We start from the raw sequence: 24,564 nt of genomic DNA, 5'->3' as shown, positions 1-24,564 counted from the left end.
GAAAACCCTCATATCAAGATTTTATTTATTGTGGCATTGCCATGATTTCACAAATACATTTTAAGACATACTATGTGCTGTGACTGACAGAATATATATGTCAACGTTGCTTTACCATGAAAGAGTGCTCAGCTAAAGCAGGGGGTAGGGACAGGACCTGGATGACAAAAAACAGACACTTCTATCACTTGCCCAAATCACTCTCTGTTCTCAAATTACTAGCAGGCAAAGACATATCTGTTGGTGCCAAATTATATTACAGCCATCAGCAATAACTGAATGCAAGGACAATGCCATGATATCTGGCATTATAGTGACTGACAAATGAAACATGAAAATGAGAGGCTGCAAAATAGAGTGATATTAGCATTTAAACCTTATTGGACTGGTTATGCTGAAAGCAAAAATATGAAGAAGAAAGTCTGTATGACCAGGTGGGAAGCCAGAGTCCTGCAATGTTAAAGCCCAGGCTCCCAAAGCAACAGGGGCATTTATGAATGTCTCAGCACAGTCACGGCAGACAGATACTTGGTATAAATACAAGGCAAATCTAACATAATGATGGTGTTTATTTCCAAGAACTCTTGTTGACATCAAAAGCTAGGGAGGGTTGTCATGTTTTCCAGGACACAACCAAAGGTCCAATTCACAAGGGACACAGACAGGAACACAGAGGATACCTTGGCCAACTTCAGCTCGTGCAACTGGGCAGAAGAATGAACGAACAGGAAAACCAATGGGGGGGGAGCAAGAGGGGAGCGAAAAACAAAGCAGTTTTTCCCGTGCAAGTAACCATACATTAGAGCCTGCTCCTACCCTGACAACAGCTACATGTTACAGCCGTGCTGTTCTGCCATCCGTTTCCCCAGCTGCAAGTCTCAGGGGCAACGTGCACATGATACACATTTAAGCCAAGATTAGCCTACAGGTTTTGGGTAGGGTGCCTAACTAAAAGTGTGCACATCTATACAAAGCTCACATATATTTGCTTCATAGAATGAGAGAAAAACCCACATCACCTATTTGAAGATGAACCTTCATGCTGAATTGGCATACGTACCCACGATGGAAATAAATCCAACAGAACAGAGCAATCAGATGCTTTTTCCTCTACAAGTCTAGGCTTGTTTTGTGGTGCTTTGGGTGAGGAATGTGTTTTTCACTGGGGCACACATCTTTGTACATCAGTTAGATCACAGGATTCTTATTTTACTTGATGTTTTCCATAGCATTCCTTATAAGAAGAGGTGGGGATGCTGCTTGATGTGCCAATAATCAATCTAATTTTCTGCCAAGAGATTTACATCAGTCAACTTCAATCTGTAACTCAGAACATGCTTTTATCGTGTCACATCTCAGACCAATTGAATTCATTATCCTACCAAGTAAGTGTGTCAATTTTAACTTCTGAAATGCTAACATTACAGTGAACTTCAGTTGATCCAACGGACGCATTATCATCTTGACCTACTGCAACTTCATGGTAAATAATTAATTTCTCTTCAGTATAGCACACATAGTGATCTAAAAATTTCCTGGAAAACAGTCCCCTCCTATCGCTGCCCTTGTAAATACACAAGACTTTTTCACAATGGACCTGCATTAATGTCGGACCTGTCTCACAGTTTGTGCTTTTGCAGAGCTCCAGCAACGTTGCTGTTAAATTTTGACAGGTTTTCCAAAGACTCACACTCTAGCTAGATGCTACCAATACCTCAGCACACAAAGCATCTCTCCTAATAGTTTAGGAATAAAACTCTTGCAGGTTTCTACTCACTGTCCCGCCCCCCCAAGCACAACATGCTCCCAATATTGCTTCAGTGATATTTTTTTTCATGATTTCCATTTCCTTCATTTAAGTTTCCTGTAGAGCTTTCTGTCCACAGATGTATTTTAGAGCTCTTTATTGAATTTTAATGTGTTAATACCCAATAGTGTTGGGCTCCGCTAAAATATGCATCTAACCCTTTTAAATAGCTAAGCCATTTAATAACCATAATCCTATATTGTGCACTCACAGCACCAAATAGTATCAGAAAAAATAAAGGCTATTCTGTACAGAAAACAGCGGTGAACATAAACCTTACAGATCTTTTTTTCATTTTGGAAAACAGAGATCCCAAATACACCTCTCAACACTGTCCATAAAGAGTAACACCAAGCCTGCTGCAGTTTAAGCACCATATAAGATTTTGCTTTGTTGAGAAACAGCACAAAAGATTTAGCTCCAGGATAATCAATCAAGAATGGACTCAGATGCTGACAGGTTGCTAAGTGATTAAAATCACATATATATTAAAAATGTTTAGACAATATTTTCTTTTTGATTGAGTTGTAATTCTGGCTGTGACAAGGAAAAAAAAAAATCAGACAAGTTGTTGAAACAGATGCCAAAGATTTTATACAAGGAATGTCATGGCTGCTTTCTCTTTGTGCATTAACATGGTAGTAAAGCTACATGCATAAACAGCACACAGGGCACAGCCTACAAACCAAGAACACATTGCTCACCCATTAAAAAAATAAAAAATACTTTGAAGCACAGAATTATGCTAGATGTACAGAATATCTTTTAAAAGAGGATTTCTACCTACTCGTGTCCTCACTTGGACAACTCTCAGTTTATGGCGGACTTTTGCTTACAGAAATATGAGACAGTCCCCAGTAAACCTGGCCAGTACCGAAGGTGTCCTGGAACATCTTCTAAATCTACTTCCTTGTGTAGGCTGGATGTAGTTGCAAAGGGGCAATCACTTTGTGAATATGTTCTTTCAGAAACAAAGTGAGAACCCACTTGTTACAAGGAAAGTCAGTACGCTTGTTCAGAAGATAAAGTCCTTTATAGCAGTTAATTTAATAATACAGTCTTAAAACAGGGTGTTGGGCACTCATCTACAGAAGAGCACATTTGATAAGCTGGGGATAAAATACCACAGTTCCAGGACATTGCATTAAACTCCAGCCACTCCGAGAGGAGGCAACTCCCATGGTGAAAGAATTCATGTCTATGTAAGCCAAGAATGGAGCATTTTAGGCAGTTTAGTTCACAATGGTCTCTTACTTTGTATAAGTGGAACCACAAATCCACAGTACATGACAGTATAAGTTAGATTAAGTGGTGCTTTTGATAATAAACTCAGTGAATTCATTGCAGTCCTTTAATAAAAGGATGAAGTCCAGTGAGTGCCAGTTGCAAGGAGCAAAGAAGAAAGGTTCCCATTTTCCAGGTTGATTCGTAAATTCATACGATTAGAAGAAAGATGAGTCAAATCTGTGCAGTTTCTATGCAACCACATTTGAGAACACAGAGGCTTCAGAGAGACTACAGGATCACTTAAAAAGTGGGGGAAAAGAAAAGTCATCACAACTCAAACAATTTAAACTTCATATTTCAGAATTGCTTACAAAACTTGTTCTCTTCTGCTCTGGACAAAACTTTTAACTGCAATGATCTGACAGTGAAACTTGAAGAAAACCTGAGTACATGAAAATACTGTCAAGGAGAGCAAGACCCTGCTACTTTTTGATCTGGTATTAAAGTTGAAATGGCAAAATCAGAATGCTTTGCCTTGTATCATATGATTTGCTTTACCTTTCAGAGCTCTACTGGTCTCTACTGAGAGGTCTATTTCAACTTGATACCTCTTGCACTGCAAGACCATTGCTCATACCACAGTTCAAACAAACTTGCTCATAAATCTGAGTTTAATCTTGCATGGCCAGAAGGACAGCACCTCCAGATGTAGGGCTAGTTGAATTGCCAGGTGTAATTCATACATCAACATTGGAGATTTCCTGGCAGCAGAGTCCAAACCTTCCTCACAGGACATCACGATCAGCAAGACATTCCAAAAGAAGAATTAGAAGGCCATAAGTCTGATCCAATATAGTAAGGAACAACACCATCCATCATTTGAACTAGGAATACTCGAAGCTTCATTAGCCAACCGTATTCTTAATATCCTGAAGTATACATAGTTGATATATATATATTTTTTTTTAATTGAAATAAAATACACTGGATTTTGGTTTGCTCATTTACAAGGGAGCTCCGTCCCTTTCCCAGTTAATTTGAAATTAAAACTAGAGGCTGAACGTAGGCTCATTCCCAGCGTTTCAAGATGGATATAACATGAGAGGAGGCCAGAAACTGGAAACATGCACTCTGGCTGCAACAGGTTAAAAGGTAAAAGGGAGACCAGATATTTTCATTTGTAACCCTGAGAACATAAGGAATTGCAAAGATCTGGAGAGGAGCCTGGGGTTAAAGGTCACCAGGCTTTTTATTGCAGTTAAAGCAAACTCGGACTGGGTGATCCCATCCGCGAGAGGGAACCGCTCTGCGGTCGTGTGAGCATTCGTCACAGAATCCCTGGCCACAGGCCCGACAGTGGTGTTTGGAGAGTTTGATACTGAATTCCTTCCGGCAATTGTGGCAGTGCAGGATTTCATGGTCTGGTACCCAGTATGCAGGTCGGGCAGCATCTTTTACCAGACCTAAGGAGGAAGTGAGGTGGGGGGATGAGAAAGAGGGACAAGAAAATAATCTGTCAACATAAGCACATCAAGAATGTACTCCAGGGGAAGTATACACACACTGCAAGTCATACTACTGCCATTAAGCGGAGGTGATCTACTGACAGAATACTTTAATGCAATGGGTAGCCATTTAAGGCATTCTGCCATTCTCTCACATTCTACCTCTCTTCAAAGGGGCAGACTGTTTCTCCTTAAATAGTGGCATCTTCCCTTACTCAGACTCTTCCAGAGATTGAGACACTTGCTTTTCCGTATCTTCAGTTTCATGTGTGGCCAGAAAACCCCACAGTTACCAAGGCAAATATTCAGAAACACATGTACTGTCTAAACTGAGAAAGGGATTTATTCTGCCCTTCGTGGACTCTGAGAGGAAACACCCACAAAAGTGATAGCAGGACATGCTGCAGGCAAAGCAGTTGAATGATGATCTGTACAATGAGCAGGAAATCAGGTCCAACAACAGAAGATTCAAATACGAAATGTTTGCTGACATACCTAACTGCCACCCAGCACATGAAAGAACAGCAAACGTTCACTGTACAAGCTCACCATTAAAGATCATATTACTGATTACTTCCCCATCATTACCAACCTGGACAGCTTCAAATTCTCAGCCCTCCCCTACAGAAGTACCAAGTGCCAGCAGCATCTGAACACACTTAAAAGGCACTCAGCATCTCTGGAAGGAAACCAAATGCTTCCTAATTGGTCAGTCTTTAGGATCTCCAAATGGCAGGTCACTGCAGTGAATGCATCAGGGGAGCATGAATTACTCACAGCTTGGTGCACATAGATTTGCATAATAGGGAGAAGAGAAAGTGTGAACTGCAGAAAAAACGCTTTGAAAACCAAGAGGAAACATTAGGCAGAAGAGGCAGAGAGGGCTGTAGAACTCTCAACCAACAGTGATAGCATAGCAGAGGTGCCAGTCTGTCACACAAACTCTTGAAGTTTAATCAGTTTGAGCATAAAAATACCTTTAGGCAAAAAATCCATCAGAACAGAACAGAGCTCACCTAAGGGAATGTCCATGGCTGTCACCACTGCTCCAAGTGTGTTTTGCACAGCTTCCCCCACCTTCCTGGCAATAAGTGTCCCCCCTTCCTCATCTGAAGGCAGTTCAGCCACATCTGCATGACACAAGAGTGAAGGGCTCAACACCTACAACCACCACAATTTCTGCCTTACATTAACAAAAACCAGCAGCAAACCCAAAAAGGCATGTTGGAGTCCCTCCTCAGCCTTTATCTCCCACATCCCCAGTCTTGGATTGCAGAGTTTTCATTTTAGCAATAATGGACAAAATACTAGTCTGCTGAAACAGCAGCATCCCTGCTCTGATGTTAGTGCCAGATCATCAGCAGCTACTGGAAAAACAAAGTAAAGATACAATTAGAAAGTAATTTTGTCAGGGGGTCAAATACCCGGTAGCTCTTTGAAAGGGTCATCTTTCTTCCAAAAGGCATTGAGCTCTTGAGCTTCTCAACCAAAAACTGTATGGAAGCCCAGTTTGAACAACACTGTCTACACTCAGTGGGAATGGCTGTGATCCAGAAATCAGGGGCAAAGACTTCAGGCTGTTGCCCAGGGATAATTCTGTCACAATCCACTCCAAATTACCTAACTGGATGCCCCTGTTTTCATAGCAGTTGTCACACACACGCACTGGTGCTGGTCCCCAGCCTCGCTCAGGCACTGGACGGGTCTTGGAAGAACAGCCATCACAGAAGCCCTCTCCGCAGGCCCGGCAGTGATGCTTAGTGTCGTTATCTTTAAAAGGCGTGTTGCACTTATTACAACTCTAATCGGAACAACACAGAGAGGAAAACTGTTAGTTTCATGTTCCTTAAGTCAAAAATAGAGAGCAGAAGCCCAGGATGCCAAGTCTCAGACAAATTGTGAAAAATATAGTTACACACAAGACTTGGGTCCTACCAGCCCCACAACTTTACCCTGGGGAAGTGATTCAGACAGGTAGGTGTACAGTGCTTAAGCAAATTATATTGCTTTGATCCCTTCATTCACAATCACAAATAAACACAGCCACATGATGCAGGGCTGAATGGTGGGTGGTTGACTTTTGTGGGGGGTAAGAATTCAGAAGGCAGTTTTCATTGAAGATGAGTGAAGATGAGTCTGTTTCCTGCTAGACACAGGGAATCTTTTCCTATTTGAACTGCTTGATGCTTTTTGCATCTGGTATGAAACCAGAGTTTAACATCTGCACCCACAAAAATAGTACTATCAACTGCAATAGTCAGATTTAATATGTTGTTTCTTTGCTTTGAAAAGAAAGTTCATGCAAGCCAGAGGTTTCTGTGATATTGCTGGGAGAGGAGCTCACAAAGAGTAGGGAGAAACAGTCTCTCCAGCAGGGCTGGGCCAACTCTCTGTTCATACTTTCTCTGGATAAGTCAAGAATGGGAAGAGGAGAAGACATTTCAGTTTTCTCAGAATTGTAGGAGAAGGGATTGTTGCAGTAAAACAAGAAGCATTTGGAATCTGCAAAGTCCTGTATTACTTGAAGGGTAAGGAAAAGGGGTTTTAGTTATACAAAGCCTTTCTCTATAGCAGCTGCTATTTACCAGGATCTGAGAATTGGGTCTCCAGTAAGCTGGGGCAATCTGGTCTGTCAACCAGGAGGTCACAGCTTTTGTGGGTCCCAGGCTAAGTTCAGATACTGACTGAGCCATGAAATTCATGCCATCCAACAAACGCTGAGCTGCATTGTTGTTGTCTTTCAGAAATCCATCAGTCTGGAAAGAAACGGATATTTACTTGAGAATAAAGAAAGGAAATCTTTTGGGGTTTTTAGATGCAGATGGCTCTGCAACCCATTGCTCCTCTTAAACTGGGGGGGCAATCAGAAGAAAAAAATTCACCAGTCATGCTTTGAAACATGGGGGTAGGTCCATAAACACAAAGTGTTCATACACTGGCATCTTAGGCATTTCAAGATAGCCAAAAGATGACTGGAGGCCTTGCAAAGGTTCTTTTGAAGAGCAGAGACAGGGAACAGCTGTAATTAAAGCTAATCCATTTTCTCAATCAACATCCAGAAGAACCAAATTAACATGGCTGCCCACATACACAAAGACTACCCAGCAACCAGACTTACCCCTGGCCAGACGTGCTCAATTTCTGTCCTCACCACAGTGTTCACAGGATCTTGGTTGCCAAACCAGTACTGCCGGCTGCGGTACACCACCCCACAGTTGGGGCACTCAATCACATATCTGCAGAAGAGGAAGACAGGTTACCTCAGTGGTAACCTGAAAGCACCGGAGGTCCAGTGCACCAGGTAGCTTAGAGGCAACAGGGAGCAGAGAGATCTCAGCTGCAGTACTCACCCTGACCAGGCATACTTGGCAAGGCCCAGCCAAGGAGAGTCTGTGGAAGCAGAGGTTTTTGGCACCACACTGACCTCCATCCCTCGTTCATAACAGGCCTGTAAAATAAAGGCTCAACTAAAACTGCATTCTTGAGAATCCAAATGTGGATCTGGCAGCTGTTTGGACACCTAAAGCATATAATTAAGATACAGGGGTCTCCACAGCAAAGGAGCACTCATCGGAACTGACTTATAACAAAGCAAAATTACTGTTAATAATGACATCAGGGAAATATTTCTATATCAATAAAGACCATGATGGTAGACAAAAATTTCCCTGTCTCCTGCACATATCCTTCAGAAAAATTGGCTAATACCAAGCAATGGGCATAAGGAAATAGGAAGAGTAGCCACATCAAATATGTAGAAGGTCATCATTACCCAAGAGCAGCTGGCTTCACGGTTTAGCTAGAAAAATGAGACACAGCACACACAAGTGTTAATTATCCCAGCAAACATACAAGTTGAACGAGGATCAATTTTTCTTGTCAAGGCCATGAGCACCTCTGACATTTTGAAAAAAAATGGAACAAAACAGGTACATGCCTATGATATTCCTCATATACTGGGTCATGCTTTCCTTTCTCACTCTTCAGATCTTATCCTTGTATCACTGCTCACCTTGCAAGTGTAGACTCTGTTATCATACTGGTGAGAATATCTGCATCGACTTTTGGATTCATGAGGGACTCCTTCCTTTGCATGGTTCATGCTCCTCTTACAGCCACACCTGAGTATGCAAAAGCAAACCCTGAGTTGTCACTGTTAGATACAGGACAGATGTCACCAAGATTTCATTTCTATTACTATTCTTGCATTTATACAGATGCTGTACCCTCAAACCATTTCCACAACTCTACATACAGCAATGACAACATTTATCATTGAAAGGCTGGCTTTTCAGAACGAGGTGTAGCAACTGTTTCACATACAAAGCAGCACTACACAACAGTTCACTCCAGAAAATGATCACTGTAGCAAATTTAAATTTCAGAGAGTATTTTGGGAAGGACTAAACAAGTCTGGAAATTGACCACAACGGACTTAACAGTGTAGCCTTTGCAAGGAATTGCTGGAAATTCTCTAATGAACATAAGAGAGCAGAAACATAGCACTATATCACATTTGAGAGGAAATGCTTCCAGAAGCATAACCAGCCATAACATCATGCTGCTATACACCTCAAAGACTCAGACCACTGACTGCCATCTACTGCCCTTCCAGGTTCAATCTTGGGGCTCTTCCCAGAGAGCTACAAGCCAAGGTCTAGTCAAATCTGGAGCTCCACTTAGACGTGGTCACTGAACACAGTGGCCAACCACGATGTATGCTTTAGGACTGTTTACATAATTTAGGTAACAAAAATGCCAGGAAAAAAACACAGGAAATTTCAAGGGATTTATTTAGGCACTCCTTTCTTCCTGCCCCGCTTGCATTTGGGAAAAGATATGGGCAGCACAGGTTTGTAGCCATGCACAAAAATAGAGTAGGCAAAACCCATGCATCCAGCTGGGATGCAGCAATAACAGTCATCCAATTTACATAGGAGTTGAATTTCAAGATAATTCTGCCTGGAAATACCAGCTGATGATAGGTGATGTCAGCTGTCAAGATGTCACAGAAACTTTATGTTCTGTGGCTGCAGACCAGAGCAGCACTATCCTCTAGAAGGATGGAGAAGCATTTCTCATCCACTTACCCACAGCTGAGGCACACAGAGGAGCATGTGAAATATTCATCTGGAAAGAAAGAGCTGTGAGCCATCTGGTCATCAGGGATCTCCCCACTGAACCGGTCACTTAGAGCCTGTCAAACAGAAAAGAATGAACTGGCAAGGGATGGAGAGAAATGAAGACATTTTATGCAAGTTTTTGCAAGCAAAAGCAAGGATTCCTCTACTGGAGGGAGAGGCAAAGAGAGTACACAGCTAACAAATAATGTCTTACTAACCTGGAAACCAAGACAAGGATTGAAAACCAACAAAGAAGACAGTCTTGCACTTGCTGGAAAGTGACCTGATTACTTGTAAGATACTCCTCTCCTCCTCTCCCTGCTTTGAATTTTGTAGCAGAAAGGGGTGAACGAAGATTGCATCCACCTCTGTGCATACAATCCGTGCCCAAAATAGTAGGGCTCTTGCTAAAAAGGCTTTGCATTCTGGAAACCTCACAAAGGAAACTCAGAGGATCATTTCTCACAGTACATGAGGACACATTCTTTGCCTCTCAGCTCAGAAAGTGCTGCCCTGAGCTTTCCTCTGCCCCCTCAACAACTGCTCTTCTCTGGTGAAACTGCAAAACTGAGACAAAGGGATTTGTACCCTTTCCTGGAAACATCTATTCTCAGATTAAATCAGTCCTTAGCATTGGCATAATTACCTTTTCCAGTTCTTTGGGGTGTTATGATCAGGAAAAAAAAAAAAAGCAAGCACTGGAACAAAGCAAATGGTAAAGCTTTTCTTGATGCAGATCTCTGAAGGCATGAGGTCTAACTGAAACTCTTCCTACAGGTGAGGTTAATATAGTGGCTGTCTGCCTTTCTCTTCCCTTCCTCTCTCTCACAGGGTTGGGGGTGGGTGGAGTGGGTGCATCTCTGCTGTCCTAAAAAGGGTTGGCTGCACCAGACATGTGTGTATCTCTCTCATCATAACTTCCCTCAGATAAGACCTCTATGTAGACATTTGATTTCACATAATTTCAAGAAAATTGGCTTTACATTCTCTTTCAAGCTTGACTGATACTGGACAATAAATTCAAAAATTAGGGAAAGTGGACATAGATCTCTAGGAAGCCTTATGTCCTCAATAAGTGAAGCAAAAAAAGTTAATTTGTCAGTAGTGATCTGAACACAGTAAACACTCTACTGGACATGAATTTAAGTATATTAGCATCTATATCTGAAACCAGGTTACTTCACTATTGCAATAAAGTCCTAGAATTTAAACTGAAATTAACCACTCTAGCTGTTTTCCCCTGGCTGCCTCTCTGCTCCCTAATGCATACATGCCACCCTGATACTTCCAGTGCTTCAGCTACCACAAATACAGAGCAGACAGAATTATCTGTTCCAACAGCTGTGACTAACATCAGAAAAGACTGCTAGCACTACCTTCTGCAGATATGCCCCAGCTCTGCCTGCCTCTCCCTGATGACAGCTGTGCTCTTCAGGCCAAAGAAAATACGATGTTAATCAGGTAGTGGTAGTGGAAACTTGTAGAAAGACTGCAAATTTGCAAATTTGAAGACCCCAAAATCCCTTTGACACCCTAGCAAAGTGAACTGTCTAAGAAGATCACTCACTCTGAAGTAATACATCATTTGGCTTTATCCCATCCTGTTCCCTAGCTACCAGCACATCTCCTAGGCCTTGGGTTACGCTAAATTCAGTGCTAGGTTTTGCCAGCTATTAACTCCCTCCAAATATCTTGCATTTTCTCCTCTTGTGCTGAGGCCATCTTTAGGAATTTCATAAAAAACCACTCCTTCTGAGCCTTCTCTTTGTAAATCACTAAGTGCTTGTTACTCACAGCCCCAGTTACGTTTTTCTTCCCAGCTCAGTTTTTCGATTTTGCTTAGTTTTGCTCTACAACTTTTCTTGACCTTTCATGGTCTTTACTAAGGTGCTTGTTAGTTTTTAAGTAAAAAGAACAAAAACTACCCAGCCTCCCTGGCTGTTACACAAAATTATCATCTTCATGGAAGACTTGCTTTATCCAGACACCTGCTATCTGCATCAGTGGTTCATGTGCTCTACCTTTATGAGCTGCAACTGAGTTACTAGCAACAGTGATACAAACAAAGACTGTGACAAACTCTTCTCCACTTACTTTTAGTGCTTTGTAGATAACCCCAGGCTGCCTAGGTGACCGAGTAGTATTGTTCTCCAGCTGCTGCTCCACAGCTCGCCTAAGCCCAGAGAAATCTGTTGGAGGATTGTATGTCCTTGTTCCCTTGTAGTGAATTGAGCTGAAAGCCTCAGGAAAACAGCTTAGCTTCCGAAACCGATCCTGAATGAGCTTCTCAGGAACCTCAGAAGGATGATCTATACATAAGAGTATCAGCAAGTACATAAACAACTGACTGTTCAAAATAATATTTAAATGGCATAGTGCTTTCATATGAACATAGTTCTAGTTTCCTTAATTGAATCTTCTAATACATCTGGAATGCAGTTATTATCGTATTTTAAAATAAAGAAAAGAAACAAACTGTTTCCAAAAGCAGCCTCTGCTTTGTGACATAGAGCTTTAGATTCTAAGACCAAGTTCCTCAGGTAAAATCGGAGACATCTAAGTTTCCAAACAGATATCCAGATTAAGGAGCAATTTAGGACATAATACAAGGCAACACCATGTCAGCACACTTATTAGTTCTTCTCACCAGATCATAATTTGGTATAGCTAGTACTAGCACCTGATAAGTGGAGGACATGAACCTTACATGGATTGCTTGTTCTCCATGCCAGTACTGTAGCAAGGAAGACCAAGCCTTTATCAACCATTTGTACATGGAAAAGTACTTCAGATCTGGTCACATCAGGTCAGACTCCATAGAGCCAACTGCATTCTTCTGCCTGCTTCCAAGTACCTGCTCTACATTTCAGAATAAGGCAGGCCCTTTCTTCCCTGCCCTAAAACTAAACACACTTCCCTGCCCTAAACACACTTATCTCACTTATCCATTGAGACAGATGGTTACAGCTTTCTGCATATCCACATACTAAGTGGTTTCTTTCCTATTCCTACTGTGACCAGCAGTGATCATAAAAATATAATTTTTTTACTACCCTGACTTTGCATACAGCTGCAAAGTGTCCTCACTAAAGGCTGACCTGCTGAAACAGTAAATGTCAACAACTATATGAAACTCTGAACTGCTAATCAGCAAACTGGTATGTAAGAAAAGGAACTGCCTTGTAAGTAAGTTAAAAGTTATTAAGAGGTTACTCTAATAATAACCAGAAAGAATGTCAAGTTCTTCTGCTAGCTCAAGACCTCACTGGTTAGAAAAGCCCAAATGAGAATGTGGGTCAGCCAGGACTGCTGTGGTATTACACAACAGAAGTCTCCTATATGTTCACAGACAGCAGGACTGAGCCTCAGCTGTTGCAGGCCAATTCATCATGGATCTTGTTTATCAGAACACCAGAAATGGACCAAATTAAGAGAGGTTTCATCATAACTTTTGAAACATGCAAAAAAAGAGAAGAAATTTAGATCCCTGTATAGTCAAAACCAAAACACGCCATGACTTCCACAGGACAGTGCATTTCATTCAGACATACAAATAAAATACAGAATTTAAATACAAATAGTCAAATGTTACATGAGCCAAGTTAAAAGTACTGGTGAAGAACACTGAAATTGGTGGGAATAGTAGTGTGCCAGGTCTGCTCCTTTGGCCATATCAGATACCTGCACAGAGAGAAGTGGTGTCAAATCATCAGCTCTGTGCCACCACAAACTCAGTCCCGACCTCACGTCAGCCTCAGAATGATGTTGGTCCACAGAATTAAAAAAAGTAGAGTGACATTCATCGAAGTCATTATTCTTGCTCCTCCTAGTTTCTACACAGAATTTTACCCTTGTTTTATTTGCAACAGAGTAATACATATCCTTGCCAAAATCCCAGGGTATCTCAGTTGTGCTGGGTTTGTGTGGCCAGCTTTTGGTAGCAGGGGGGCTAATGGGGTGGTTTCTGTGAGAAATTGCTGCCCCATGTCTGGCAGAGCCAATGTCAGGCAACTCCAGGACGGACCTGCTGCTGTCTAAGGCCAGACTAATTAGGGACGATATTAACACCTCTGTGATAACATATTTAAGAAGGAAAAAAGTAATTGTGCAGATGTAATTGCAGCCAGAGAAGTGTAGAGTGAGAACATGTGAACAACTCTGCAGACACCAAGGTCAGTGGAGAAGGAGGGGCAGGAGGTGCTCCAGGCACCAGCGCTGAGGTTCCCCTGCAGCCCGTGGTGCAGCCCATGGTGAAGCAGCTGTGCCCCTGCAGCCCATGGGGGATCACAGGGATGCAGAGATCCACCTGCAGCCTGTGGAGGAGACCCACGCTGGAGCAGGTGGATGCCCAAAGGAGGCTGTGAACCTGTGGGAAACCCATGCTAGAGCAGGGTCCTGGCAAGGACCTGCTGACCCATGGACAGAAGAGTCCACGCTGCAGCAGGTTTTCCTGGTAGGACTTACAACCCTGTGGGGAACCCATACTGGAGCAGCCTATGCCTGAAGAACTGCACTCCCTGGAAGAGTGACCCACCCTGGAGCAGTTCATGGAGTACTGTTGCCCATGGGATGGACTCATGTTGGAGAAGTTCATGAAGGACTATCTCCTGTGGGAGGGACAGTCCTACGCTGGAGCAAGGGAAGGACTCTTCTCCCTGAGCAGCAGTGGGAACAACCTGGGATGGACTGACTGTAACCCCCATTCCCCATCTCCTTGTGCCACAGGGGGCGGGGAGAGGGAGAAGGTGGAACTTGGGAAGGAGAGAGGGGTGGGGAGAAGGTGTTTTCAAGATTTATTTTATTTCTCATAATCCTGTTCTAATTTTATCGGTAATAAACGCAATTAATATCTGCAAGCTGAGTCTGTTTTGCCCGTGATAGTATTTGGTGAGTGATCTCTCCCTGTCCTTATCTCAACTCACGAACCTTACATTATATTCTCTCCCCTGTCCAGTTGTGGAGGAGAGTGATAGAGCAGCTTTGGTGGGTGCCCGGTATCCACCCAGGGTCAACCAACCACATCACTTTTTGCCTTCTTCTGCTATATCACCCATATTCATGATTTTGTATGATGTCCCCTCCTGTGGCTGGCAGAACTCATGACTAGTCAGTGCTGATGTACAGCTGGCTAAGAGGATTATTCTAGCTGATCTGGAATAGCCAGATCACCAACAGGGAATGCTCTGCTAGTTCCACAGCCTGGTTCCCAGACTTAAACAAGTGATAGCAAAACGCGAATCATATTTTTATATGGCAGTAAAGAATGCTGAATATTCAATGCAACCTGATAATTTCTAGACAGTGTTTAGCACATTGTAATTCAGTTTCTTACTGCCTACTCACCAGAGCCCAGTAGTTTGGTGTACACAGTCTCGTGAAAGATGATGACACCTGGACCCAAAGTTGAGAGAGGAACATCTAGGCCACAACGGGCTGTGGTAGCTTTTAGCTCCTTAGTGAAATGTTTTAAATAAGCCTCCGAGGCATCACCAAGGAATTTGAAGAGATCATTGTGGAGCCTGTCAGCACGAGTACGATAGATGACAAGGTCAGAGATGGCCAGGACCTTCAGCAGCAGCCGTGTTCTCTGGCTCAGGTTCACAGTGGCCCCCAGGAGGCCCTCTGTATCAATTACCACCACCTTGCGGACAGGGTCATAGGCTGCCCAGACACCAACTGTGCAAGACTCTTGGGCTGGAGACGTCTTGAAGACTTCCCGGCCATAGAAGAAAGTGTGGTTAAGGGTGTGAGACTTGCCATCCCCTGTGTTCCCAAAGATGGACACCACCTTTAGATGCTGGTCAGGACTGCAGTCCAGTTTCTTAATAAAGTCTTCTTCATTCCTTACCTTCCAAAACAAAAAGAGAAAAATATTATAACTATGCAACTGGAGTAGACAACACTGAAAACACAGCTGGTTTCAGGATTCACAAGTTTAAAAAGACCAATTATCTCCTCTTCAGATTTCATCATAAGTTGCTGAAGCACCAAGAAGTACAAAGCAAAATATTAGAATGCAGTTTTGTAAAACATACACATCAATGTGATTTACTGTTCCATCATGTAGCTGTTTTAGAAGTGATGCCTCACTGTGATTACGTCTGGTCAAACCTGTTGTACTTCACCCCATTCCTTGAGGCAGTCCTTTCAGAGAAGGGAGCACAACTCTCTTCCAAGTCTGACAGAACAGCTACTTGGAGCATGGCAGACTTCCATAGTAGCACTGGTCTCCTGGCAAGCATCCAAATTCAGGAGAGTGCTTTTGTCACTTTAACTTGCCTCATACACTGAGGCTGAGCACCTGTTTAGGGAGAAAAATCTCTGCCATGCATCTGTGCTGCAGCCTGTCCTGCTCCCATTGCTCTCCAGCTGATCAATCCTTCAGCTGGAGAGGCAGAAGAGGAGCACAGAAGAAGCAAAGTTGTGCAGTGGAGTCAGGTGCTCAAAGCAGGTCAAACTGGCTCTCACAGAGGTGCCACAGCTAACTCAACGATCCATTTCATAATTTACTGTATTGTACTTCCATTAAAAAAAAAAACCAAAAGAACATTCAGATACAAAACCAAAAGGGAGTAGACAGCCTTCAGCAGTTAACTTCTCTTTGGCTTTGCATAGATTAAGTGACAAGTATCATGCTACCTAGATTAAAGAACAGGGCATTTTTCAGATACTAGAGCAACAGACACAGACAAGCTAGTAATGAAATGGGGTTAGGGCTCTGCACAAGAGTTTGATTTTGTTGCAGAACATGGCCTTGGCTTTCACAGGTTTTATGCTTCTGGCTACAGCTGTTTATTTGTCCCAGTTAGAGCAGCCAGGAGCAGTTCATCACTGTGTAGGTGTAACTCAAACTGTGTATTCTATACCCCCTATGTCATTTCCCAGGAACTGTTAACAATAGATTGTTTGCAGCAGCTGCCCAAAGCACACCTGACCCCCTCAGGCTATAGTTAGGGGTGATGTTAACTCCCCTCCAGGGAGTCATTAGCACTTCCACACCCAGCCGGAGGGGTCATGTCTGCTAACTGGCCACCAAGGATTCAAAAAATATCTCACAACTCACAACCACCCATTGTGGAACTCCCGGCCCTGGGGGAGGTACTAGGCATTCCCACTCGAACCTTAGTGTACATAATCCTGGGGTCTTGGGACTTTGGTACCACTCATCTGATCCAGAGGATCCATCGGAACCTCAATCGGACTGCAATCACCACCCTCGACTAGACTGTGACCAGCACTCTCACCAACAGGTTTTCCCCCCTCCTTTTACTCTGGACTCAGGGACCACGTGGGGCTCAGCACAGGGGCAAACGAACACCACTCTGTTCGTGCCCCAGGGTGCTGGGTTATACATCTGGGTTTTGTGGGTTAAAACCAATTGCTTGTCCATACAATTGTATTATTGTATTATTTTTTATTAAATTGTAACTCTGACTTGTGGTCTCTTTTGAGTTCGGTTCATTTCTCCTGCTGGTTTACCTTTAAACTAGTACACCAGTCCTTGCTTTTTCTTCTTCCAACAAGTTTTATCCATGTATTATGTGACATGGAAGAATATGACAGAAGCACTCTTTGTGAAGGATTGAATTCACTTTCTCCACTCCAATTCCCTCCTCAAGGAATCCCCATCAACTGAAACAATCAGGGCTTCTATCCGGTCTTGCCTACCTCTCAAGTTCTGAAGCTCCTAGCTATTTCCCTTCTGAAAGGACACTTGGAAGGTCTCACGATCCGTGATCCAGAGAGCCCATGAGGTAATAAATGTTTTCTTTGAACAAGTTCATTCTTAGATCAGTAAATTAGTGTAAAGCCTACCCAGCCCTATTTGCTTTGGTCAAATCTATCAGCAGCAGCTAGACTTTGAAGGAAAATAAAAGCCAGCCAGTGTACCAAAAACATAAAAAGTAATCAGTGTGCCAGATTGTGGCTGGGAACAGCATTCACAAAATAAAACTGTGGGCTGGGGGACTGCAGTAGCTTCTCATGGACTCAAATCATTCAAGGCAGCCTCATAGAGTAGAAGAAAACAGGAAACAGAGAAATCAAAATGCTCTCAACAGAATATTTCCTGGTGTCTGTGGGAGAACATGAAGATACACTCAAGTTACAGGTGAACCAAAGAAAGGGTCTGCTTTTTTGGTAGCTGTTATTATTATATTATTATCATCAGGAAGGTAGTTTAGATGCAATTTCTCTTAGTGTCTCTGGAGATGTCTCTGTGGTTGAAAGGAAGCTCTTGGTTCATGAGATAAGTCCTAAAGACATTTACAGGTTTGACAATATGTTACATGTGCATAAGCAAAAAGGACATGATACTGTCTTCTTCAAAGGGTTTTGTTTTTAACTCCCACCTCCCAAACTTCTAACCATACTGGCGGCAGATCCTTTCTGCCAGAGTCAGTGGCTAGGCACTCCCTGGACAGCACAAGGAAATAGTTTTCAAACAGCTGCTTAAGTATTGGCAGGACAACTAATGACTAAAGTCTTTCAGGCAGCACTGGTTATTATTCTGGTAGCAGTTTGGGAGAGTTTGTGGAAGGGGCTGAGTCAGTAATGTCAGAAGACACAAATGACAGTAGGGACCACAGGGATAAGGGTAGCTCTGTGATGCATTCCCACCAATAAGAGGCAGGAGTCAACTCATGTGGAAATCGTCCTAAGCTGAGCTAATGCAAATGTCCACACCAACAGCTTTCTTTTGCATTCAATCTACCTTAAAAACTGCTGATGCCAAGGCAACATATTGTGGGAAAGAAGAGGTAGATTGCTGAGCCAGACAGAAGAAAAGTTGGTTCCAGATCAATAATTCAGATTACTCCAGCAGAAAAAGTTATGCTAAATATCAAATCACACATCCAAAGTACTGAGCTGTTACCCCCTTCCAAGGTTCTAGGCTCTTTCAGGCCTCCTTTCAAGACAGAACCCAGGAGTGATTCAGACAAGCAAATTACCCAGGGGCACAAGAATACACCAAAGTCTAGCTAGTCCAATGCTGTGTCTTACAGATCTTGGTAATGACCGAGAAAGAACTTAGACACGAAACAAGTAAATGTTTCCTAGCATGCTTTATCAATTCTCAGAAGTCATATAACAAAGGACTTCCTGAGCAGCAGTTGCATCCAGACGCTCATGTTTGGTAGAGAACCAACAGACCTATCCTCTAGGAGGTGATCTAACCCCTTTTAGAACCTAGTCATAGTTTTGGATACTGCAACATCCTTACAATAAATTCCATGTTGGGAGAGAAGAAACAAAACCAAAAACCAAACTAATACAACCAAAAAAACACCTTCCCTTTAAAGTTGCATATGCTTGTATGACATTGGGTGCTCCCCGCTCTTGTGCACTAGTTGACTTTAACCAAGGCTGAGCACAGGGATGATGCTCTCAAAAAAACATCCACAACAATCCCCATACCAGTAGTCAAATTTACTTCCCTTGAGCAAGTTTCTTTAAGACATTTAAAGTCAGAGTGGATGTGTACTAATCCCTACTAGGTCTATCAAGTCCCACTTCTCCATTTTGCTTCTCATCTCTAAAGAAATTTGTATGGTACCACCTTCTGCTGCATATGCAAAGGAATCATGTTTCCATAACTGTGTCCACTCCCACACTGCCCAAGAGCTCCAAATCTCTGATGTTAACAGCAGAGGGTAAATATGAAGCCTTCCTTAAATTGCTCAACAATGTAAATTAAAAATGAAAACTATATGTCTGACCTAAGACAAGAGTCATATCTCTTCAGCCCCTTCCTATTTTGCCATTTCTAGTATCAGACACTCATTTACACTTTTGTTACAGCTCTTAGAAGACTCTCTTCTAAAAAGAACAGTTTTTACTCTATCATATGGTAGAATCCTGGTTAGCTTTCTTTTATAGTTTTAACTACATTGCTTTTAGCAACTGCCATCCAGCTCCCTATGCAGTCTCTTTGCCCAAGCTCAGCTGAATTGAAGGTGAAGGTCTTCAACAAGAAAAAACCAGAACTTGATAGCTAAAGTCTTCCATAAGGAGGGAACAAAAACTCATACCATGTGGCTGTGGAGTACATTTAGGACTGAAGCTTCTTTAAACACCCGTATTTGGAAATCTATTATACCTAACATAACAAGTTTCCTAGATCTGAGCCCTAATTAAAAGTAGAACCATTTAGAAACAGAATTGCTAAAATGAAAAAAGAACTGCTAAACAAGAGAGTTCTTGTTAAGAAACAAGAATTGCTAAAATGACATTCCTGCCTATGAGTTTCTTAGTAACAATGTTATTAAAACAATAAAGTGTTAAAAAGCTTAAGAAAAGAAAATCTAAAAAATAGAACAGTTTCCAATGACTTGTACTTGCGCAACTTTAAATCTGCCTCTAGGCAAAACAAACACATTAAGAGCATCAGACATTTTTACCACAGTTTTCTCCTCTTAAAACTCTTTATGAACCCTTTAGGGCTTGCTAATATTCATGGAAGTAGTGCACAAAGCCAGAGTTGTATCACGACACACAATAGCTCAAAACAAAAATCAAGAATGCTTGGCATAGTATTCATCAGAGTGCCTTCATTTGCTAGTCTTACACTGTCATTTTGACTCACATTGGTACTTTTGTTGTTGTGTTTTGAAAACTTACTCTTTGCCTGACCTCATTTTAACAAAGTATTTTTAATAACTAACATACACTTTCTGCAATCAAGAAAGATATCATCATATAAACAAATTTCTGAATCAAGGGTTATCAGATATGGGAACAGGCAGCTCAGGGAAGTGGCAGAGTCACCATCCCTGGAGGTACTTACAAGGTGTGTAGACATGGTGCTTAGGGACACGGTTTAGTGGTGGACTTGGCAGTGCTGAGTAAATGGTTGGATTCAATGATGTCGAAGTTCTTTTCCAACCTAAATGATTCTAAACTTATACAACCAGCACTGACAATATCTTCTGATACACAACCATGACATCAATAAAGAGGATATAAATTTAACACTGTTTTCAGTGAATGGAAATATAAGCTACAAGATTTGTAACAGCACATCCAAATGTATACCAGCATAAAATTGCAAACATCTGAAACAAATTAGTCTTTAAGTACAAGCAGTCAAAACAATCAAGTGGAAGAAACAGTCAAAACAATCAAGTGGAAGAAAATAAATACTATTTCCCCTAAAGGATTACTTAACACTGGCAATATAAGTAATTCTGCTCACAGTTCAGAAAATGCTTTAAAAAGATAATGCTTACAAGAATTCAAACTAACACCTGAAATCAAAGGGAGAAACAGCAAAACAAGCTAAAATAAAATCTGCAACCTTTTAAGCAGCCCTGAACTTCTAAAACACAAAACTGAGACAATATTAGGTAACTAATCTTAAGGACAGAGTATTATATCAATCATAAAACCTGGAAACAGAATAGATCTGTCAGATCTGCACAGCTCAGCACAGACCACTTCTTTAATACACTGCTTCTAAATCTGTGTTTTAACTTTAAAAAACTGAGCTTTATCCAGAGTTAGATTCACACAACAGTCTTATGGGTGCATACCTAAAGCCCCAGGTCCCACTCTTAGGCCATTAAGTCAGAATTTCAGTGTACACTGAAAACGAGAGAAACCTATAAAACATATTTATTCCTTTAACTACAGCCTGTAAGACTAACCTGAGAAGAATAAGCTCCACCATAATACGGTGCTGCCACCAAAATTCACACCTCTGCAGGGCTCCTCACAATCACTCCTGAAAAGGCAGTGCATGAATGCAAACAAGCGTAGCTGGCTTACCCCAGCAACTCAAGTGCAACAGGCTATTAAAAAAGGAACTGGAAACTCCCTGCTTTTGCCCCAGGAGAAATTTTTGTTGATATTCCCAAGTGTTTCTTGTTATCAAGTGAGAAAAAGAATTGGGTAGCTCCCTGCCAGGAAGAGAAACTCTGCTATGAAACCCGTTACACCAATAGAGTTCTGAGACAGGCTCTAAACTATAGTAATTCAAATCCTGTTTCCTATAAGATCATAGAGTTATTCCGGTTGAAAGGGACCTGAGGAGGGCATTACTCCCTCTCAACTTTGAAGATTTTGATCATAAGCAAGTGCTGAAGAAGAATCAAGGCTGAATTTTAAGTCCAAGCAGCTATAGTTTTCTACCTTAGGTTGCTTCCTATACCTTTTGTTATGGATGACTTCCCAAAAAAAATTCCGTAATGGAATTACATAGACATATTTGATACATAAATAGGTGCCTCTAAATTTCTTAGAAGTTTGATGAATATAAACAGCAAAGCAGAAAAGAAAGACTAATAACGTTCCTGAGGAAACAGCATGTTTCACGTCCACCCCACGCAGCCTCCAAATACAACAGTAAGCTAACCAGTCATACCCCTGGTTGCTAGCTAGTAAGCATGCTGGGTGGTAAATGATAGCACACATACTGCTTCTTACCCAAAAGACAGAAAATGTGGATAAGCATTGGATAATGGGAGGCAGACCTCTCAGAAACTAAACTTCATTAATTCTATGGGTCAAAGAGTTACTTGTTACTATGTAAATGTTTCACAGTAGCTTGGTAAACTTTCCCAGAAGGGCTGTGTCACCAGGTTAGTTTATAAAACTGTGTATGCCATACCAGTAGTTACATTCTGGTATTCAGGAGTAAGTTATTAATCATTAATCTGGCAAACACTTAAATATATCAATCATTATTGCCCTCAGTAATCTCCTAAACTTCAGACAAGCTGACAGCAGACACATCAGCATTTTCAGGACTGGAGTCCTACAGATTCTCAAGCCCAAACTGAGGGACCTGATGCCAGATGCACGGAGGGCAAAACAGAGGAGAGGACAGACACACCACAAGGACCTAAGGTTAGATTACAACACCACAGTTCCAGCTGGGTTTGATCTTTTTCCCATGCTGGGTATAGGTCTGGCTCAAGCAAAGGAAAGCATTTGTATTATGAGTGTTTCCCAACCTGAAATTTTTTTCCTTCTTATTTGCCTTCACTGGGTTGAGATTTGTTATTAGCCTGTGTACATACCCGTGACAATACTGTCCTTGAACAAAATGTCTTTTTCATCTCTTTATCCTGTTCCTTCCCACAGCTCTGGCAAAGGAATTCAGGTTCAGTATTTTCATGGGTTTGTACAGAGCTTAACAGCATGAGTCTCAACAGGACCTACAGGTGCCTGCAATGAAGGATGGAGGATGCCCATGTCTGAAGCCCATGTCTATCTATTACAGGACTCTTTCAGAGGCAAGGAGAGAAGAGTTAAATCCTGCTTAACAACTCTACCCAAAGAGAAAGATCCTATTTCAAAAGTTTTAAGACAGTGGTGGAAAAAAACTTTAGGGGATGGGAGGTAACCCAATTTCATTGGACTCCTTCCTAATCCGAGAGGCAATACTGGCTGAAATATTGCTATTACCAAATAAGTTACCCTTGTAGATGATTGCTGAGATATATGATACTGCTGAAAGCAGAAATAAGACTAGAGATCCCACTAAACTGCTTGCTGAAAAACTACTTTTGCAAGAACTCAAAATCAATAGTCTTTGAGGTAAATGCAACTGCTGCAAAAATAACACTAACATAACGGTGTCATCTAACTCTTAAAGAGAACAGTAAACAATGATGCAGAAATCGTTATGTTGTATCCTAAGTACCTTTCAAGTTCCCCATGGATGTTAATTTGGCTACAGAGCTACCAATCGCCACCCCAATGTCATATCTGTAGCAGCAGACCACATCCAAGTGAAGAGACTTGTTCAGAAGACAGGAAGTCAGTGAGCAAGTTCATTCTATAACTATTAGTCTTCCTCAATACTAAGAATAGCTAGATTACCTGTGTGGACACTACTTTATACCACTGTCCTTGTTAAGAGGGCCATTTACAAACTTACTTATATTACAGTTCCACTCTTCCTATAAAATAGGAACTCTGCTTATTTTCCCAATTTCAGGTTGTTTTGACAGGTAGACCAAAGGACTCAAACTTCTGCCTTTATGTGATCCTACAGCAAGGCATTAACAACCCAGGTAAAAAAATCAAAAGTCTACTGCAACAACATCTGCAACAACTTCTAGTGACCCCTACAGCAGTGAGAAAGTGGAAGAGAAGGGACAGAAGGGCTGGAGAACAGCAAACTGACAGTTCCCCTCTTCTTTCTTGAATGTACCCCAAAGCACCTACATTCTCCTCCTTCTGGCAGCACCCAGGAGCCCAGAAGGATTCACTGGATAAGTGCAAAGAGGGGTACAGTGGAGGAAGCACTAAAACACACCATTTTCCCCACCAATACTATTTAGTTCAGGAAATGAACTAAGTTCAGGAACTTCTTGAATGAAACACTGCGTAATTTCAGACTAGCTTGTTACCAGCTTCTCTCACCTGTGAGATGCTCTCCTTGCCTTCCACACCTGCACTTATGTCAGCATATGGACAAAAGAGACAGGAAGCATGCAAAATACTCCACTTTAATTACTGCCCAAGAGTACTGCATCATGAAGAAGGTGTAAGACTGGTTCCAGGGAATAGCAATATTTGTATGTGGCTATGTTCAAATTAGCAAAGAGCCAGCCAGAGACTGCTAAAGGAGCTGTGTATTTGTTAAAAGAATGGCTCCTCTCCTGTCTTCTAAAAATACCCTTCAAAATACTGGTATATGTCCAGTGGAAGAAAGAATACTCCTAACCAGCAACTGCTAAGTAGTTTTTCTACTGCTTTATTCCAAGGACAGGAAAACAGTGCACTTTAATGTAAGTGAACTGATAACAGACTGGGATGGGAAGAATACCGAAAAATAACAAAGTATTAAGAGAAAAATTCCTAAAGCGTAGGACAGTAAACTCCCAAAAATACTTAGGGAAAGAAATTTCTCTAAAGCACAAAGAAGAAGAAAACTCATCAATAGCACAGCAAC

The 24,564-nt window shown here is 41.8% G+C and overlaps 1 protein-coding gene across 1 annotated transcript in view; it reads right to left on the bottom strand.

The window, feature by feature from the left end:
• Positions 1-2,378: 2,378 nt before the first annotated feature.
• ZFYVE1 (zinc finger FYVE-type containing 1) overlaps positions 2,379-24,564 on the bottom strand; it is a 28,789-nt gene continuing 6,603 nt past the window's right edge. The window contains exons 4-13 of the mRNA XM_032689712.1: positions 15,006-15,510; positions 11,757-11,971; positions 9,630-9,736; positions 8,552-8,660; positions 7,890-7,987; positions 7,658-7,775; positions 7,125-7,295; positions 6,160-6,340; positions 5,556-5,669; positions 2,379-4,497 (exon numbers count right to left, since the gene is read on the bottom strand). Of these exons, the coding sequence (XP_032545603.1) occupies positions 4,265-4,497; positions 5,556-5,669; positions 6,160-6,340; positions 7,125-7,295; positions 7,658-7,775; positions 7,890-7,987; positions 8,552-8,660; positions 9,630-9,736; positions 11,757-11,971; positions 15,006-15,510 (1,851 nt within the window). The 3' untranslated portion in view covers positions 2,379-4,264. The remainder of the gene's footprint in view (positions 4,498-5,555; positions 5,670-6,159; positions 6,341-7,124; positions 7,296-7,657; positions 7,776-7,889; positions 7,988-8,551; positions 8,661-9,629; positions 9,737-11,756; positions 11,972-15,005; positions 15,511-24,564) is intronic.

This window comes from Chiroxiphia lanceolata, chromosome 6 (assembly GCF_009829145.1).
Source record: "Chiroxiphia lanceolata isolate bChiLan1 chromosome 6, bChiLan1.pri, whole genome shotgun sequence".
Classification (NCBI taxonomy): Eukaryota; Metazoa; Chordata; class Aves; order Passeriformes; family Pipridae; genus Chiroxiphia; species Chiroxiphia lanceolata.
Note: the sequence above shows the minus strand (reverse complement) of the source record. Positions and strands in the feature narration are given on the sequence as shown.